General features: G+C 42.2%; 1 protein-coding gene across 1 annotated transcript in view; it reads left to right on the top strand.

Annotated features, from left to right (window-relative positions):
• T265_00643 (hypothetical protein) overlaps positions 1-19,857 on the top strand; it is a gene marked incomplete at both ends in the record, with an annotated part of 32,138 nt that extends 12,281 nt beyond the window's left edge. Inside the window, 4 exons of the mRNA XM_009164471.1 lie at positions 5,948-6,542; positions 11,029-11,127; positions 16,301-16,590; positions 19,580-19,857. Of these exons, the coding sequence (XP_009162735.1) occupies positions 5,948-6,542; positions 11,029-11,127; positions 16,301-16,590; positions 19,580-19,666 (1,071 nt within the window). The remainder of the gene's footprint in view (positions 1-5,947; positions 6,543-11,028; positions 11,128-16,300; positions 16,591-19,579) is intronic.
• Positions 19,858-20,464: the final 607 nt, after the last annotated feature.

Raw genomic sequence — 20,464 nt, 5'->3', positions numbered from 1 at the left:
TTCTAAAAAGTATTCGTAGACCCGAAAAAGCACATCATGAAAAATCAAGTTTCAACTTTAATATCCACCCTCTTTGGTGATTCGGATTAAACATCGGACCTGTAAAAAATGCTTGCGATTCAATGAACAGTCAATTCTAAAATAAAACTATATTGACAGCCGGTTATACAACGTCACAGACGGTATCTGCTAAGAGAAGTGGGAGGGGGTGATCGACAGTTGGTAAGAATATATGTGTACAGAGGTGATCATATGCGGAGGTTGTGTTTAGTTGGCAGGGTCGGTTTTAACTCATCTTCACTGAAGCTTTACATTTGTAACAGAAACTGTTTGATAAACTGCAGACAACAGAACTTGGCATAAAATTCGCATGCATTTTGAAAAGTCTTTGCGTTTTTCAAGAATGGGTGTTCCCTTCAGCCCTGTTCTCCCTCCTAAGGAAGGTTTTCACACCTCGGGTTATTGTCTAATGTTGCAATAAGATCCCACGATATAGATCGTTGCTGCTTTCAAACAGTTTGTTTTCAAACTTCTTCAAACCTTTCCTGATTATAGGGGCTTTTGTAACAGCAAATCAGTTTTCTGGAGGCACAATCGCGGCTCATCGGTCTTCTCAAGGCATACGTAAACATGGATAGTGGTTTTGGATACCGAACATAGTCTTTTCACTCCTATCCTCAAAATGCATTACCACTATTCACGTTAGTGAGTACTAGTCAGTCGATCGATCTATCAATGACCATTGATTTATTAATATTCGCGGGAAAGGAAAAATTGGGGCATTGGTTCATCCACTCCCCCCAAACTCTCTCAAACTGCTTTACTTCTGCTTTGTGTTGAATTTTTAAGTGTCGTAAATGGTTCCAAAAATGTAGGTCAGCTGTCTTGCATGGGTCAGAGGTTTATTGTCTGGGTCAATTTAGCCACAATTTTTCTGAAGATTAGAACCATCCAGCTATGTCTACCGGGGGTGGGGAATGATAAGACAGTGAATAGCACTTACTAAGCACATAGATTTTTATCACCAGTGTGCTGCTTTTTTTGAATATATCTGTCTGACTGGCAGAAGACTTAGAATAACTTACCATATCCATCAGTATCTGAATCGATATAATCATTCCCAAAATATCAAGGGAATATCATGTTCTGGCTAAATCTGTAACAAGGTGAATTCCGACAGCATTGTATGATTGAATTCATGCTTGATCACCTAGCGTCAATCCAGTACAACCCACAATAATTTTTTTCCATCCATCAACTGCCCGTGTTGACCGAGAGTATCCAGAGTAGTATGTTATCCGTCTGTACTATAAAATCATTCTGGGAGAGCGATAGCCACATTTAATAGGGCATCAGCTAGTTTGTGGCGATTTCAGACGTCAAGAGAGATTTCATTCTACGAGTGAAGCGAATCTACACCGGAAAGCCGAGAAGCCTCGTAGTCCTCTGAATTTCGGCATAGATTAGTTTTACATACAAGGCCAAATGGTCACCTAGTTTTCAAATCTAGTGCTATTAACAAATTTCGGACTTGCATAACGGATGCGCGAGTAAACGGAAATGCCACCATTAGATTTTGCTTGTGGCTTCCGTTCTAGCTGATAGAGTTGCTCACTGGTGACACATTTGACAGCTCCAACCGCTATCAAGTAATCATAGAGGTGACTGGTTTCAGTTTCGTGCCTGAAGGATGGCAACCCTAAAGAGCTTGTTCGATGCAAATGACGATAATGGTGCCATTGGATAAAACTCAAGTGCCTGTGAAATTGACATCGTAATGTCTGCCTCAGGTGTGACCGACAAGGCTCATTGCACATCACTCTCCTTCCAAATTCTAGACTTTTTACCTGCTATCCTGGATCTGCCATCATGCCAATTCCATATCAAGTGGGTGTACCATTGTAGTCCCTCTAAGAGGAGCGAAATTAACAGTGCGTTTCATTAACCTTAAAGGTAGTCTATCAGCACAACTTGGAAGCAGTTATCTATGAGTAGTCTAACATGTTCACGTCTGGACTGTGCATATAAAGCATAAGCACGGGTGCAGTTCCACTGTAAGCATGTTTGCCTGTTGAGACATAAAAGCCCGAGTGGATTTGTGCTGGTTTGGTTCCTTGCAATTAAGCTTCGTATGGTGTGACAAATACACAGAAAACACTCAATGATGTGATGAAACCAGTCACAAGACCAGAAAGTGGAGGCATAACTGAACCCCATATGTGAACCGCATGTACGAGCATCTTTGTGAGCTATTTACAGAGGTGTGCTTCAACAAGCATTGTACCGTTTTAGAGCAGTATGCTTGAAACGGTGTTTCGTAAGTTGCGGCGATTGAGGCTTGGAGGAGCATAAATAAGTACCTTAGAAAGAAGATGCTTAGTTTAAGAGAGGTTTGGTAGACAACCCGTTGATTTATTGCTGGACAAGGTTTCGCTTTTGACACGAAAGCTTCGTGAGGCCAAGTGAGCAAGTAACCAGATTGATTGGCTTTTAAGGCAGGCAGGGAACCAATCCGTGATATTTTTTATGACTAGCCGACTTGATCATTGCTGGGTGTTGGGCTGAAGTTCCTGTTTGTTGGTTAGTGAGGATGACTAACATTTAAGATTCATTTACATCCATTTACATTCATGTTGAAACTGGATTTTTAGGCCTTGGTTTTCAGGTCTATGACACATTAATGGAAACTCCTCTTAGGGTTTCTTCACAGATTTTTTTGCCTGTGCCAGGAAAATTCGACTGATGTTGGGGTGGTTGTTGTTAAGCGGATCTTACTCTGCCTGTACTTTTAGACCCAGACCAGTTTGCCGACAAACATAAACGATGACTACCCAACCGGTCCCAAACATTTTCGCCGCTGTTTCTCCAATCGACGCCTTAAATGCCGTTTAGCAAATGCAGGCTAATCAAACAAACTTCCAACTTCAATCACAAGATATTATAGAATCACTACACTGAGAAACTGGTTTGTCTTATTTTCGAAGACCCAAAATTGATTTTCTGAGCGTGTTGGGAGTGGAGCTAATCAGGAACGCATCCATATTCATCCATATTCTAAGGGTGAAATTACGCTATATCGTACACAAGATTTGTGACCTGATGTGACTGCCACGAAACTGGCTTTCTAACCCACACACTTGCAACACCCAGTCAATGGAAGCTAACAATGACATCACACGCCAGCAAAATTCATGTGAACAGACTGACCTGGGTAGGAAGGTTTAAAGGCTTCGGCACACTGAAAAACCCACCTGGCGACTCTTACCGTGTGAAATTGATATTAATGTGCGACAGTGATGTAAATGTCTTGCATGGTTCGCGCTCAAATGCAATAAAACATGTTTGTGGACCTTAGCCAAGTAGTTGGGCCGAGTAAAATTAGAAAGAACGCAGCTGTCTTTGGAGTCTATTAATCAGTTCCACTGTGAACGCTTATGAATTATATGGCTAAGTAATGCACATAATCGGTAAGCGGGACAACCTTTTCAATTGGCCCCACTTGTTCTCTGGACCCCATTTAGTCAAAACTTCCAATGCTGTTCGAACATGCTTTATTACCAGCGAGAAGAAAACATATGTTCTGTCGGTGAGTTAAATGGTATGAAGAAAGTCAGAATTCTAATTAATATGGAGGTATAAAAATTGCCTTAGGTGAAGCGTGTGGATGGGATGTTGCGCAAGTGGAGGGAACCGGCTGGTAGCAAACGCAGTCACCTAATTTTTCTCGATCTTTTCGAGAGCTGCCATCTCGATTCCCAGTTAAAGCTTTCGTTACAGTTAGTGGTTTTAGCTTAAAGCAGTTTCGGTTAAACGTTAAGTTCAGTCTCTACTGTTCTGCAACCGTTTATCTTGTTGTATGTTTATTACATCACCTCAGATTTGTAGGATGAATAAAGTGATAAACGAAACGGATGAATTATTGTTCAACTGATTGAAAAGTTCCCCAAGTAATGGGGTGGTATATTTGTTCATTCATGTTTTTCGATAATCTAACTAATCATTCTATAGCATCTGAAGGTTGGTTGGTTGGTTAGTTGGTTGATTGCTTCGTCCCGCCCCCTGGTTCGTCAATAGGTCAAGGGATTGTGAATGACAACCAGCCATTTTGTCCGTCCCATACAGGATGAGTATCAACAAGAGTCGAGGAACTCTTATTTGTAAGCTTTTGTAGCGGAACGCAAATTCCCAAGCAACGTCAGATCAAATATTAGGCCTAAGGTTTGAAGAGGAGATTAACAGTTCAACATTAACCAATAAGTCGCTTAAGATTATGCTTGCCTGATTGCTGGACTGGAATTTCAGCCGAAGGAGGTTTTGCGGAGGCATAACAATAATTTCCAGCATCACAATTAAGTATCAAAGGGCAATTTAAGCACCAGCACACCACTGACGATCTGCTAGTTACGTCCATTTGGGGGACAGACCAGGTCAATCTAGTTTGACCCACCAAAAGTCATCCACGCCACATCCATAAGGGATGTATATTTATATGTAATATATGTGTACGACTTGTTTCAATTACCCATTTGTGTAGTAACCTACACTTCTGTGGCGATACTGTAGATTAACTGTGTTCCTTTCAAAAGATAGATTTAGCCACTAAAGAGTGTGATGATATGAGACTCATCGATACTCAACAAAACAGTCACTTTCGCCTGTAAAAGATAAGATGGCGTTATTCTTTTGTCGCCGAGGAGCCGTTCAGGAAGCGAGCGAAATCTATCAAGCTAATAAATTCTTCTGTAAATGTCACTCAAAAAATGTCAATGATATTGTGATTCTTATACGTAACTATAGAAAAAAATTCAACTTTGCGGTTGCTCGCTTTATGCTTTTGAAGTTGTATGGGGATCTCCTTCAGAATCATTTACCACAAGGTAATTTATCTGACCAAAAAAATCTTCATGTGAAGATGTATTGAATGGTTTACATGATAAAGTCTAACTGTTCGTAATCCGGGTACTCGTCCTCTTTCTTTTACCCTCTTGTTGCTTCTTCTATTGCTGTCCTCTTGTCCAGACTGACTGCAACAATCACGCCAAGTTTTTGGAGACAGCTAACCGAAAGATGCTTAGCCTTTCGATTTGATAAAAGAGCGATGCCTCTTGGATCATTTTTGAAAAGTCATCCCTGCTATGTGGATCTATTCTGGGTTGACCGGCGGTCTTTGGTTGATAATATCTATGCAAAGAAAAGTATCTATTCACATATCTCTCCTTGCAAGTATTTGTTTAGCAGAACTCTCATTGTGAGATTACGTATAGAAGTCAATTATCCAAAGCAGTGCTGTCAGGAGTTGACTTTGCTCTCACCTTAAAAATATCGGATTCCTCTCTGAGGCGTTTGCTTTTTGGAGATACTGAAATCTGTAAACAACAGTCAGTAGCACATGTACGAATCAAATGTATTTTGCCCACTCACAGAGTTTCCCAACAAGCCACTGTGTGCTAAGTAGCTTTATTGAGACACTGAACACAAAAGAAATCAGCTGTTGATTTCGAAAATACTGCTCAAGAAACCGGAACGGGAGTGTCGAGTGTCGAGCCACCACCAGTTGTTTCGGATTCATCTGACAGCCCTCCATCCCGAGTATTACGTCAAACAAGGTGTAAAAACTTGTTCGCGTCACAGACATGATCCCAAAATTGTCAGCGTTTTACATAGTCAGTAATCCCATTTATCTCAGGGGACAACAATAGACTGAAATGGTACTTTGACTTTTCTCCTCAGCCTACTCGGTCCCAAAAATGCGGCATGAATAGTCACTCTAAGTAGGAGTAGCTCTAGCCAAGTTAACTCCCCATCCATTATTAAAGTGATTATGTCCATTGCAGTTTTACAGCTGTTTGCTGCCAAAACATTGTTTCTATCAGTTCGATCATAGCTCCATTAAAACACAGGTAGCCGTTCTTACTTTTGAATCATCTTTTTCTCTTTGGTTGTCTAGCTCCACGATATTCCCTGCCAGTCTTCGTGTTTGGAATTCTTGGAAAGCTGCGAGAAGTCAAGATCTCTCGAAGGACAATATAATAATCCAGTATCGGCAATACCCGCTGGATGTCCGGTGGAAAAACGAAGAGTACCATTGGACGCTCCGTCGTGGTCACACTCTCAAAAAAATCAAATGTACTCAAGCAGGGCATCCAGTCCAAATGCACATAGATTTCCGTATGGTAGTACCTTCTATGCTAGACGATACTCGACCTACAGAAACCAACCTTCATCATTGTCTCCTCGGGATGTTCGTCCGTATCCTCAAACGCATCAAGCGACTCCCACTTTCGATTCCGGATATTGGAAACCTCGTTACCAGAGAAGAGTTAGCTCTTTCAGGTCCCAAGAACATAGTAGAGGACATGAAAGTTCAGATCAGTTGTCGTTTGAGCAATATACGTATCCCAGTCGACATGAGGAGAACAAAGGCGATCTTGAATTGACTCGAGCAGCCTGCTCACTTTTACCAACAGGTGGTTGTGAGAAGTGGCCAGACTATTGGGGACTGCAAAATCAAGACAGCTCACCTGTACAACAAAAAATACAAGGTAGGAATTTCCGCTCTCTTAATAAGAGTTACGCATTTGCTGTGGAGGAATGATGAGCATGCTTTTTCAGCTTAACGAGCCCTCTTACAATAAAACCTGTGGTCATTAGCCATTCGGGGAGCAATATTCACTGTTGTAATATTCACTTCGGCCTCTCAAGCCCAGTGGCCTAACTGGGCGACAGAGCTAGTGAACACCTCCAAGTCGTTGAACTTAGCTTGTATCGTTGCTATTAGGTTCAGTGAATCTATTCTCGGCATGAAATGCACCCAACAAAATTTCTGTTGACTATTTCTCACAATATAACCTCAGCTGGAGAAGACTGCCTGATTGGGACGAGGGGAAAATGTGACGGACCTATAAATTCTGAGTAGTGACTGTCTGGCGTGACAAGGTCGCAGTGATTCTGCAGCGAGCTTGTTAACTATCGTAGACGATCAGTGCATGTTGAAAATTTGAAGGAGTACATTGTCTAACATAATCGTAAAATATCCATATGTTTTTCTTTTTCGATTAGGTCGGTAGCGTATATTTAACCATTACCCCCTCATTTTTCAGCTGGAAAGAAAATCAACACCCATTTCAGCGTTCGAACCACCTACACACTTTCATAACACTTTTATTTATGCGTAGGGAACTTATGTTACGTGCTCAACACCATGTAACGCTGGAGCTCTCATTGGAATTTGTCACACGCAAGTGTTGGACAGAAATGCATCTCGGTAAGGATAAGGAAGCTTTTTTAGGCATCATCCTCACAAATTCTGAAAAGCCACTTGTATCGAAGTGGCTTTAGTGAGTGGTTTTCTGCAGAAACAATCGGCAGAATAAGTAAAAGAATAAAATAAAGTGGCCGCACTACTCTCTGGTTTAACCTGTCTGCCCATTAGTTCCTTACAAAAAGTGCTCATTTCGTGGAAGTCTTTCCCAACGACAAACACTTTCAGGCTAAGTAGATTCTGAGCAGAAATTCTCAAAAATATTCTCACGCCGTCCATAGGATTCGCGACATATTAAAGAAGCTTAGAATTACTGACCATGATGTGAGAACTCATGCTGGGTTAATGACCGAGACACTATTAGAGGAGGCAAAACTGAGTGACCATTCACTCACCATTCGCTGTGAGGCCGTGTTGACGTTCGAGAAGCTGCTAACACAAGATGCGGGTTGTTGACGATAAGACTGAAGGGAGGTGATGTGATCGTCAAGATCGATAACGCACTCATGTCACAGACTTGCATACGTCCCCTCCACGATAGGTCTTTGTCCTAGGTGATCGATCACTTGACTGATTACATGGAACGTGGACTCGTATGACGCATTCGATGGAAGTTTAGCTCTCTACTTGAGAGACCAAAGCAGTTTCACTGTGCAAACAACCTGAATTATCTTTCAGTAAATCTGAAGTGCGCGACAGCGAATAGCCTGGAAAAGCGAGTAATTTTGCACCAAATATCCAAAAACAAACCGTGCCTTAAAAATTGGAGATGTTGAGAACAAGTTTCACACGCAAATTCTATCTAGAGAAACGTATTTGAATAAACAAAACCAGAAGAATGGCAAGGAACGCTGTAGCAAATCAGCACAGAGAAAGTCAGAAAGGTCAGAAATTTATTCATCACTTCATTAAGTTGAAGTTGGTTTTAACCCAGTTTTCATCTAACCGTTCCCTGCACCGCGGACCGTCTTCCTACTGAAGCAGCTACTGGTCTGCTGATTGCGTCAGTTACACATACGAACGAAAAAATCTGATCGGACAGAGGTTGGGTTTTACTACCGATATCCATCACCCCTTGTCAAGTGCAGGGCGATGCAACAGGATAAATGGTGTTGAGAGCGGGATATCAAAAAGGAAGATTTCTATGGCTCTAATGGTGGACCAAAATGACGTGGAATTGCTCTTCAGCATGAGAGGAATCACAAGAATGGATAAGGCTGTTTCAGTCCTAGAGTTCCCGACAGCTCTTTTTCAATGACTCCTTGCTCCTTACCCGTACCCCCACCATAAGTTCCAACCTAACTGTTCGCCAATTTTGCATCCGCCGTGATATCAGACGGTGTACGGAGTCAGGGATTTTAGAATAGAACTAAGATTAATAAGTGACCTCGCCAGTACACGTAATTGCCCATTGTCTGGACCGGTTCAGTGAGTCACTGAGCTTTGTACCCAGTGCCCAGCCCCAGCAGGTACACCAGTCAGCATTCAGAGACCACCTTCAACAAGAAGCCATACACCGAAGAGCTTGGAACAGACTCCGTCGTCATCCATGTTACTTCAAGTTTGCTGCCTCACTACTCTTCAAAGCAAGGTCAAGAGAGGATAACCATTTTGATTTTTCCTGAGATAAATTCCACAAGCCGGATGAAAATAACACGAATACGAGCAACAACTTTTTGGGTTTCTAAAACACTGTATTATAGTCGATCTTCTCTGGAGATGACAGCATCAACAAAGACCATTCCTCCGGGGAGACACTTGTACTTTGAGTCCTGTTAAGTGCAGTGTCAGTGTTAAGTCCTGACATTTTCAACAATTGACCAAACGAACTGATTGGCCACATGGAAATGGCCTATATTGGCCGATTTTCATCAGTCTACGAAAAACGCCAGCCACACACAAAACCAAGTGCGTTCGGTGACTTCGGCTGACTGTATTAGATTTCCAGCTCACTCACCCACTTCTAGATTAAGTCACAGGTTTCAAAAGACACATTCTAATGGTGGAACGTGAATCAGCTGATCGGATTAAATGGTGAACCTGGAAAGCCATCACACTTCAAGATGGAATGTTACATCGTCAGGCGACCATTCACGCTATTAAAGGAGTGAGCACAAACCATATCTTCCAAAATGCACAGTGAAAACAAACGAAACGATCGACTCGATTATTCGGTGTAGTTCGAAAATTTACACATCTCTATCAGGAAACTGCAAAACCTTTTATGGTTGTACCGCAGGTTGTATTCATGTTAATTCCTCCTTTAGGGTCAGTTGCCCACAGTGAAGTCCTCCGTGGACCAATTGCGCAGACAGTGCTAGGTTAAGCTAAATTTTTCAACTGATACAGTCAAACAGGTAAGAGTGAGTCACTGAATTATCTGCCGAAACTCCAACTTGATAAAAACCGAAAAAATGTGGCAAGGCAAGACTATGCGTCACTAAACAACCCCACAATGGTGACCAGTTTTTATCGGCCACTTCAGATTATTAGTATTCAGATGCGCTGGAAATGTTTTCCATCCAAACCCGTTGAAAGCCTGGATGAGATTTTGCTTGGTGTAGAGCTCGAATACCTGTTTATTTGTTATCTTAAAAAAGTTTGAGTTGTCAACCCCTGTTCATTACTGACATAAACAACAGCTGAACTGTTGGAAACTGTCGACATCAAGTTCATATGACCAAACTTAACTCCTAGCTAAGCAGCAAACATCAAGGAAACGACAGAATATTGCTTCTAGAGATGCATGCGCATTCGTAGCTTTGTTCAACGTGACAATACGGAATTACGCTTCATCAATTGATATCATATTGGGTTTTATGTGACGAGTGCACTCGGGGGAATATAGAAAACGTGACCTCCGTGCTTTGGATAAAGAACCCCCAATTTTTTTGGAAACTCTGGTGTCCAATTCCTAATACCTTGAGTTTTTGCTAATGTTGTCGTGATTGTTGCAGTGTTTGTTCCCTTTTGCGCCCGAGGAGCACTGGGCATTGTCTATTGCACCTTTTTGGTATGAACTTTAGTGGTGTAGTATGTTTCAATTAAACCTTCGTTCCACCTCTATAGGACGGTCTGCCATAATAGACCCAATCAGTAATGACACTTTTTCTGGACTTATCCCTTGTGCCTTTTGTTCTCATGCATATAATTCTACGAATATTTCGTGCATTTTATGTTTATGATTACGCCTTTGAATAATTAAGGTTACTAGTGGTAGCATCGGTAGTGCAGTTGTGTGCATCCTTGGCCATGAGGCGCGCTATCGTTTCCAGAGGTCAGTTCGATCCTGTGCCAGAAATTCAGGAATACGGCGTCAGTGATCTGATGGAATATTGCCTAACATAATACGCTACACGATTAGTTTTGTGTGTATCTCCAACCATATTCCAGTCTTTCCTGTTGAAATGCCTCTAGCTGCGACCGACATGTCACACGTGTAGTCTGAAGTCACTTAAGTGGGCTTGACAGGAGTATAAGTTCGACTGAAGTGAACTTAAACTTTGCCGGAAAAATCGACTCATAAATTCGTCGGACCTACCTCTAACAATGGGCGAACCTCACCCGAGGGATCACAGCTGGCGTGGTCTTTTACTCAACATTAGGTAAGTAAAATTCTTCGTTTATTTCAACAAATGTTTGTTTTGCAGTGTTTTGAATAGGGGAGAATTGTCCAAAACATTATCTGAGGGACTAGTATGAAAACTCTGAAGCAAAAGCTTTCCGTCCTTATTGACTAAATATAGTTTATTTTTTGCTCTTTTTAGTGAACCCTGGATGTCCAAGTGACCTCAGCAAAATGTGTGAGGCCATGTTTCCTCGGGAATTCACTCGACATCATTGGATAAGAGGAGAATACACAGTGGGTAAGAGAGAAGTAATTGCTTTGTTGCATGTTTCAGCATAGAAGAGTGGTTGTAACGGTGACATGGAGTGAAGAGGCTATTTAGGTGTTTATTGGATCAAAAGAGTTAACTTACCGAGCCGTTGTCCGGCTTCCTACGTTTAGTCGAGTTTACAAGGACCCTGCCACGGAAAAATGCCAGAATAACATTTATGGGTGTTTGAAAATCGCTCAGATTCCAGTGCTGTCTACATAATGTAGTTTTAACTGTCAATCATCCCCAGAGATTCGTTTGGCCAGGTTCTGATTAGTTCAGTTGATCAAGTGTACTACCAAAAAATTAAGCAAGTACCTTGACGTTTCGGCGATTCTACTCATCATTTTGAATTTCTGCCAGCGAGCGATTTGTTTGCAAAGACGACCAGTTGGCAGGTGAAATTCGATGATTGGTTCAGCATGGATGCAGCCATGTAAAAATGTTGATTTTTTCAAGTTTCTGTCCATGGTTACTTAACACATTTCTAGAAGTGATTAGCATGGGGGAGAAGAGGAGGTGCCTTCAAAGTCAAAGTAGATTTTCCACGAATTCTGACCCTCATACAGCACTTTGATGCCAAGTAAAAGCACTACAAACCAGGTCTAATCTCCAGTTTTGAATATGAAGACTTTTCAAAGTCAATCGGTGTCAAACTTCGAGATCGAGAGTAAAATTTTATTTTATTCCCAAAGTTGTCTCTAAAAATTAGAAATGTCCTTAAAAAAACTTCAAAATTATGACGATTCTGTGTTGTTTGCCACTTGCACGTGTACAGAATATTAGCGATGAAATACTTCTTTAGGGAGGATGCGCGAAAAAACTAAAGTGGCTTCTTTACTTGGTTAAAAAATCCAGGCCCAATTCCCGCCTACATTCCGTGCGTGGACACTAATGCGAATAATCGTCGTTGCTTGATGAAACAACTAAAAAAGACTTCGTTGTACCGCAGAATCGGCGTAAAGCGATACAACCTTTTCAGCAGCCTCGTAAAATTCAGGTCCAAAAATGGGTCGCTGAGCTAATAAACCTTTTAGAGTTTGCAAACAACGTGTTAAATCCTTGAAGGAAACCAGTTGAACGGTATCTGAAGACAGTCCACAACCGTTTTCATTCTTCTTATGACTCATCAGCTAAGCACGTACCCCAATTTTCCATCAACGTTATGTTCTTCCTGAAGACAAATTGTACACGATCCCTTCGCACACCAATTTGGCTTTAGCGGGAAACTTTGGCTTTTATCAAAGTGCCGCATAAAGTTTGTCTCAAGTTTCAGTTGGTACGATGCTCAAGCTGTCGACGATCCAGCAACGCATATGCTGGCGCTAAAACCTGCCAAGAAGTCCGGCATATCTGCTTTATTTATATTTCTTGTTTGCTATTAGGTGACATAGGGTCTGGGAAGAGGATCTGTAGTCAACCGACGTCTCGAAACGCTTGCTCGCCGAGTGCCTCAGATCACTGGAGGATATCTCCAACTTGAGGCCAGTGTTTTGTCTGTGCCAGCACCAATAATTGCTTAGGGTTCTGAGCATTAGTTCATGTGGATAGATGTTCCACATAGGATTATTGCGTTCGGACCAGGCTTTACAGTGTTTGGATACCCTAGGGTGTCAATACGGTCACGAATAAAGTGCTAGCACTAACTGCTAGCACAACCCCACACTATCAGTCGACCAGATATGAGGACTACAGTTTGTTTGTTTCTCTTCTTGCTTGGGTGTCATGTGATCTCTCAGCTACTGCACCCATATTAGTGGCTTAAAACCTGATCAGTGCATCCTAATACGGTTGAGTACTAGGGTGATGTGTAAAATTCATGAGCTCCGAACCGCTCGAAAAAAATAACTGACCCATACTGCTTACACAGTGACAGTAAAAAATTTTGCAATCTGCACGACAGCGAAATCTGCGAAAAATCTGCGGTGGACTCCAATAGCATGGACAAGGGATGGTCATATATTGGCTAGTTGACAACATGGCGTCATTTCTCGTGTTTCGGGTAAATTTACAACCCGGAAAGTTTTCTGACTCTTCTGAAAAGTTTACACTGCACCACCTTTTTCAAGAAGAGTTCTCAGCATTAGTGCTATCACAAGTCAACTAATCAACAGCTTCTGGTGAAACTCGCTCAGCTTGCAGAGATACAGAAAGGCGATGAGTTTAGGCTAAGAAGCATATGGAGTCCGAAATGCAACTTCAAACTTAAAGAACTGACTTCAGGGTTCTGCTGCTAAGTTAATGTAGTAGACGAACATTAACATAAACCAACGTGAACTCTGCCCCAAAAGGAGTTCAACGTTTCTGAAATAGGATTACTGAGACACGTACACACGATGTCAGAGCAGCCGGCACTCTTTCTGAACTCCTTTTTCAGACATGAGTTGATCTTGAAGACAAGAAAGAGGACAGAATGCGTAACTGGGCATCTGAAGACTGAAACTGGGTTAAAAATTAGGAACAGTATGTGCTAAATTTCCGGTAAACAGAACACAAACTACTGAAAGCTCAATCCTCAAAAATTTAACGTCGCATGCTCAAACGACCAACTTCTGACTTTATCGGGGCGGTGCTATTTTGCTTTGTTCCCATTGGTCAAATTTATACCAAAACGTGACTGTTCTGAAAGGCTAAATAGAACACTCAAGCGACCAAATGCTACTTGACAGACCGGAATCAGTCCGATATCATAATAGATGGTCAAAATTTGGTTAAACCTTATCTTGTGTACATCTGAAAAATAGTAACAGCGTCTGGGTTGTGGGGGCAAAAAAAGGAAATTCCAAATTGATAGAGCAGTGAAGTGGTCCTTTTAAAATGGTAGATGCAAGAGAATGAAACCAATTTCATATCCTGCAAAAATATTGGATTAAATGTTAATAAAACTGTCTGGATGGATGAACAAAGAATAGGGCTTTTCGTACACGGGGACTACAGCGGGAGGCTGGAAGAAGGCAGCAGTCGTTTTCACATACACAGTTGAACTATCACAACCTCCAGAACATCCAAATCACTCTTCCATTTCTGACCATACAGTGCTGTTACCGTGAACAAAAAAATCGATTTTAGGGGATTGAGTCACGTGTACTCGTAATAAATTGCCCTTAACATGTAACTTACCAGAGTCATACTGTTCAATCGGTACATCAGCAAAACGCTTGGCTTGTGTCACAAGTTGGACGATGCTTAATATACCAAAGCGCTAGCTGTCGATAGTTTTCTGAGGTCTGGCGGCAAATATTTGATCGTACATTGTGGCAATACCTTTTTGGTAAGGATTCGGCGGTGTTGCGCGTTTTATGCAGAATTTAATCATTCAATTTTAACTTGCCTCATTATTTGTGATTGGAGTGGACATTCCTCTGAGTTTGGTGATAAATCCGTCTGCCAAACGACTGATGTCTAGATGACCTTGGGACTGACTCACTTCCGTTCCGTACCGTGCCCCTCAGCGTAGCCTGTTACACAGTCACACACTCAGTAGACTGGTCCTGACTTCATCGCTCGTAGGGGTGCGCAGCAGTTTCAGTTTCCATATGTCGATTTGTAGAATTCGCTTTGGATCACCAGGCCCTTAGGAACTCCCTTCCTTATCCCCATTTCGATGCGCCAGTTCCTTCCGTTTTTCCAAAATAAGTCTGCATCATTCTGGTCTAGTTCAGAGAACCTGAGTTACCAGTATTTCTTGCTAATACATATTTTTCGTTAAAGTAATTGTGAGGCCAAAATAGGTCGAATGTACTGAACGGGAAACTGCAGAAACAGGCCCTTGAGGGTGTGACAGGGTTCGGAGAAGAACAATGGGTAATCAAGTATTCCGCAAGCTTTGGAAATAAAACGTCACGGAATAGACAAGCACAACTCCAGTTTCGACCAACCCTGTGACAGCTTTTTTCATGTAAGTGGGTTTTTAGTTTATGCCATTCATAATAGAACAGAGCTAACATTCGAATGCCGGTAGGTGATTGGTTCATGATAATTATCATACAAAGTGGTGGAGGTTCATCGGCATGGGCTATTTTTCGGTATTTATTTTTAAAATAGGACGTGTCTAGTGTCATCGTATCACCGTTATCAATCAATCTGAAGGCATCCATTGGGGTAAAAATGGGGTGGTTGAAATGCTTATTCGCTATCTTCTTCATTTGGCCATCCTTTACTTAAAGCAGCTTTCGCCTAACCTTTAAAACCATGCGGTAACAAATATTCACTTAAAAGCGAGATGGCTCAGTGGTTAGTGCTCGAATTTACTGATTGGAAGGTCCGTGGTTCGAACCCGACATCTGCCTCTCGACTTCCCATGTTTAGGCTTGAGCAACCTGGCAGTATGCCACTCTTCGTGTTTGCCTCTGGTGGCATGGCGGTTAGCCACCGAAAAAATGCTACGGACAAATTATTTCTGTTTTATTCATGACTTCCTTGAGAACGGGTTGTGGAGTTAATTTGGTAGGGACTTTGTGATGAAGAGAGCTTCAGAACGGTTAGTGAGTGATGGCGGATAACGGACCAAACAATTTTCCACAATTACCGAACTAATTTTTTATTTATGACTTCCGTACATGGTAAAATTACAAAATATCGCAAGCAGCCACCAGTCACACTAAAAAACAACCCATTCAATTTACATTCAGCAAAAGATCGTACTCCTGTGCAAGTGGCTCCTGTTAATTGTAAACGAATTCAGCGTGACAAAAGGCTTTAGCCAAGATTCGATCAACTGAGAATCTGGTGGTAACGTAGTCTTTTAGACCATAAGGCCTTAAAAGTGCATGGTATTTCTTGATCTAGGCAGATAAATTGTAAGCAGTGGATGTCTGAACACACAGCCACTTACTACGATGACGCTTAATTTGAAGGTTAAAGGTGAATGTTCTACATCTTTCGTATTGAGTCTGGAGTATGTCTTACCCTACAGGAATGTGTGTCGACAAAAATCCAAAGACGCTTCTGCATTCACTTAAGACGGTTCATAACAGCTGCTGAGCATTTCTTAGATCACCTAAACTTGACATCAAATGACTTCATGTTTCTGTTGAAACGCCTGAGGAGTTCTATCGAGGTATACTAGGAATTTCACCAAGGTGCCGTTTAGCAAGATCTTCCTTCTATTAGAGTTTGAGGCCATCAGTTACTGTTATCTCCACCACAAACTCCATTGCAGCCTCCGTCATACGAATATCTCAAACGCTTTGGTGGTTCGGTGAGAATGACCTTTTCCAGCCGTTCTTCCGGTTCCATGTGCTCGAGACCTTGGAGTCCGATATACACCCTTACGATGACAAGATGATCCTCACCTACTCGTGGCCAATTCGTTGCGTTTGTCCAGATGAACTCACGGTTAACAAGCGGTATCTGATGCTCACACACTCGTACAAGGCACGACAAACCTTAAATATTACCGCCAACACAGTGTTCCTGTCCCGTATCAAACGTTATACCAAAAGGCTCGCGGTGAGTTTCTCTCGGGTTGTATGTTAGCACGTCACCAAAACGCACGTAGTGACCTTCATGAGAGAGAAAAGCACGAAGAAATGGGAGTGTGGCCTGTGATGGGATTAACTTAGTTTGTCCAAGTCTACCGAGAAAAACCGGTCGTAGAATATGGTGTGGAATGGTAGACTTGGGGAGTCACGTAAGCTCAGAATCTAACCACCAACATTTAAAACCCCAAAAAGAGGTCAAGTCAGGCTGCATACTCCAGAATATCATGTCGCGGAGCTGATGTTTAAATGCTACCTAGCAGCACTTAAAATTACAGCCTTACAATACGTAATGGTGTTTTTTCAAGAAAAGTGGATTCAAAGACCATGTGCTATAAAGCAAAATGTTGTTAAGCTTCTGGTGATAAATGAGCTTAGCTGTAGCCGGGACGATATTTTTTGAACTGCCACGGAGTCCATAGTTTTTGGGTTGATCCACATTCTCTCTCCTATCCACCCTGGGCCCTATCCACCGAGCTTTGGTTAATCCTCGATTCTTCGACAAGTACGAAGAACTCTGAACCTGACAAAAAACGCAATGGTACAGGTTCTGTTGAGAAAAGCTGTCTTGACACCTCCATCATAGTGGGTGTATTCATTTTTGCGAACTGACTGACATTACCTGACATTAGCGTGCGGGTGATCTCTGGAGCTGGGGGCAACCTGGCTACTTATTACCCAGGGCAGGTATACACATCTTTTGACAAAACATTTTGCCTAAATGCTGTAACTTACTGTTATAGGCGTCTTAAGGACCGATTACCTAAGCTCCCTGGAACAGGGTGGCACGTAACTTACAGCAAACGCTTGGAGCTAAACCACCGGCCGATTTAGTTCTACTTTTGATAGTATCACTGGACCAAGTGGCCGATTAAGTGTCTTTTCTTTTGTGCAGAAAGCTACCGACGAACTGGTGTCAGAAAGTGGGGAAGCTGTGGGTATTTTGTGAAAGTCTCAACCACACAGAAGGCTCACGACTTTACTGGAACACACTAACTAGACAAACAGCGTGCAAAATACCAAAATATTTCTATATGGTCGCCGGGGGCATGCGGGGTGGGGTAATTTTCCCTAACTTTGTCCAGTTATAAGCTTCCAAACATTAGAAAATACGCATCCAAAGCTTAATCCGCCACTATTTTGTTTTTCCAAAGATCAGTGACATCAGCAACTTCTCTACGCAGTAGTGTACCTAATGGCGTGATCGCGAAGTAGGATCTATGGGATGGCGACGATATATTGCACCGGGCGGCGATTGAGACATTGTAATGCTGGACTCGGCTGTTGGGTGTGTGATCGATCTTCTACATGGTGTTTGTGACTTATCGCTTGGGTAGACCGGGAGAAGTCCATTCTGGCGGTGAACTGGAATGTGGAAAGCTGAAAAACCTGACTATCGGTTTTCAAATCCGTGAAAACAAATTCGAAAGAATATTGGCTAAGATAGTTTTATTTGGTGTGGACAAGGTATCTTAAACAAAACAGAAATGAGGAAATTTTGTGGTCAGCTTTAGACTCCGGACAACGAGTTCTGCGGCTAGAAACCGGAACAGTTCCCACCTGTCCGCGGTCTCCATTAAGCGAACTATATTGCATTCTTTCTGTCTCAGCCACTCCACTCCCTTGATCCACTTACTCAGTTTTATCGCTTGCAGGGTTTTAATTCTGGACGCCAGCAGTAAAACCAATCGCACAACACTCAAACCACTCAAACTCAGCTGATATCTGTGTCGGTTTTCAGTTACCTGTGGGAAGTTCCCGAGCCTTAGTCACATCGATTTACCCAACAAGTTACACACAGTATATTTCGGTTGGTCCACTATCCAACATAACGGTGCACTTGCATCCCAATCCCAGAAACATTTGCTTTGCAGCTCCCATTATATCGTCTGCCATTCTGTTCATCATCCTGCACGTTATCGAGTTCAGTGTTTCCTGGTAGAATTACCGGGAAGTACAATCCGCCAAAGTGGGGCATTACACGTTTCACTAGTAATCCAACCAACGGTCAAGATGGGTGGGGTGTGAATGCCTTAAATGGGTGTACTCATGGTAGAGCAAACAATCATCGCGGTGGACATGGGCATATGCAGTGACAATAGCAAGCGGACTTACTCCAATCCACAAGGTTCCAGTTTTCCGGTCTAGCTTCGTTATAGACTCCATCTGAACACAAATTCCCTTTGCGTCAACCATTTCGAGACTATACAATTGCTCCTCAAAAGTGATCGGTCTGGCTTCTTGGCGTCAGCCTGCAAGAATGAGACTTCGGGCTTCTTTCGGTTTCAGTCGAACTACATGTGTTAATGACGGATCACCCAACTTAAGTACCGTGAAAAAATTTTGCAGGGCTTTGCCAGTGCACTTGAAATTATAACTTATATGACTACTATAATTTGCAAAGGGTACGTTAGCATTTCCACCCCGGTTGAACTGGGACGAGATATACTGGCTAAGGATATACTCGATGGTGTGGATATCTAAACCCTGAATAATCATCTGAACAATTTGACAAAAACAGGTACAAAAGTCATCGCCTCCGTGGATTAAATGACCAGGAGTTAGGGTTGTAAAACAGCTAAGTAGAGTGCTCATAAGTGGTACGCAATATCTGAAACCATACGGGGCAAAATAGTTTTATAGTGTACTCTTAGTAATAAAAAACGGGGTTCTTTATGTTATATTTCATAGTAATGTACCCTCAAATCGTTTCGGGCAGTGAAAGATTATTGATGGGCTGGGAAAAGAGCTAGAAATCTGGTCGTTAGACGGATGTTCTCAGCAGCCGATCACTTTGTTCAAATGTGGAAGACACCGTCAAGAGTTTGCAGTACACAAAACCTTCCTTCAAAAATTCGAAAATAAACTGCAGAACACAAACTAACTTGAAGATTAATCAAAACGCGTGTATTTCTGAGCCTATTAACTTTAAAATAGTTTTTAATTTCATCTCATTCCAGTGTTGGAAAGGGGCTTGTGTCCGATCAAATAGGCGAAATCGCAGACGTCGATATCCGAATTCACACTGGCGTTGGGGCAGTACCTAATTCACTGCTTGTTTACAAGCATCAAGGAACCATGTTCCCTCCCCCTTCTGAACCCATCAAATTTCACTATTTATGTCCACGCCACCGTGGAAGCCTGTTTACTTGACTTTTGTCCTTCGAAGGCATTGAATACGTCTCAGTAGGGATTTGAAACAAAGTTATCCTGTAGATTCTCATTCGGCATGTGTTCCCTTCAGTTTTCTTGCTTCACAATGCATTTTGAATAAACTATCTAGACATTTTTGTCGTCTTCTGAAGTCTGCTTGGACAAACTATATGCACACACTAATTCATTCAAAGAAAGACCTATATGAAGGAAACCTAATCTGCCATTAGAGTTTATCGTCAACTACGATACACCACGCTAGCATCCGAGAGAAGAAAACATATAACACATTATCCGTGCTAGCCACCTTGGATGAGTAATTCACCCCACAGATCTTCCTCCAAAGCCTACCTAACTCTGATTCGGGACGAAGACTTTCAGATGGCTTTCTCGGTACATTACCATAAAACCGAGAAATAATCAGTCAGACCTCTGGTCACGGTAAACTGGCCTTTCGCGCTCCCCTCTTTGGCCGGTTACAAATAGAAATAAACCTATCGAGATTCTCCGCGACCACTCTAAAGTCCATGAGTATATTGGTACTTATGCCCTGCCATGAGTGATTTTGAAGACAGGTAGAGGAAAAAACATCATACTCCAACGGTGACCCCTATAATACAAATTATACATTGCAACTAGCCTGAGTAACATACTGGACACCCGAAAACAGGAAGACGGGATGTAGGAGTACA

Source organism: Opisthorchis viverrini, assembly GCF_000715545.1.
Source record: "Opisthorchis viverrini unplaced genomic scaffold opera_v5_6, whole genome shotgun sequence".
NCBI lineage: Eukaryota > Metazoa > Platyhelminthes > Trematoda > Opisthorchiida > Opisthorchiidae > Opisthorchis > Opisthorchis viverrini.
The sequence above is the reverse complement of the archived record's forward strand: the minus strand, read 5'-3'. Positions and strand labels throughout refer to the sequence as shown.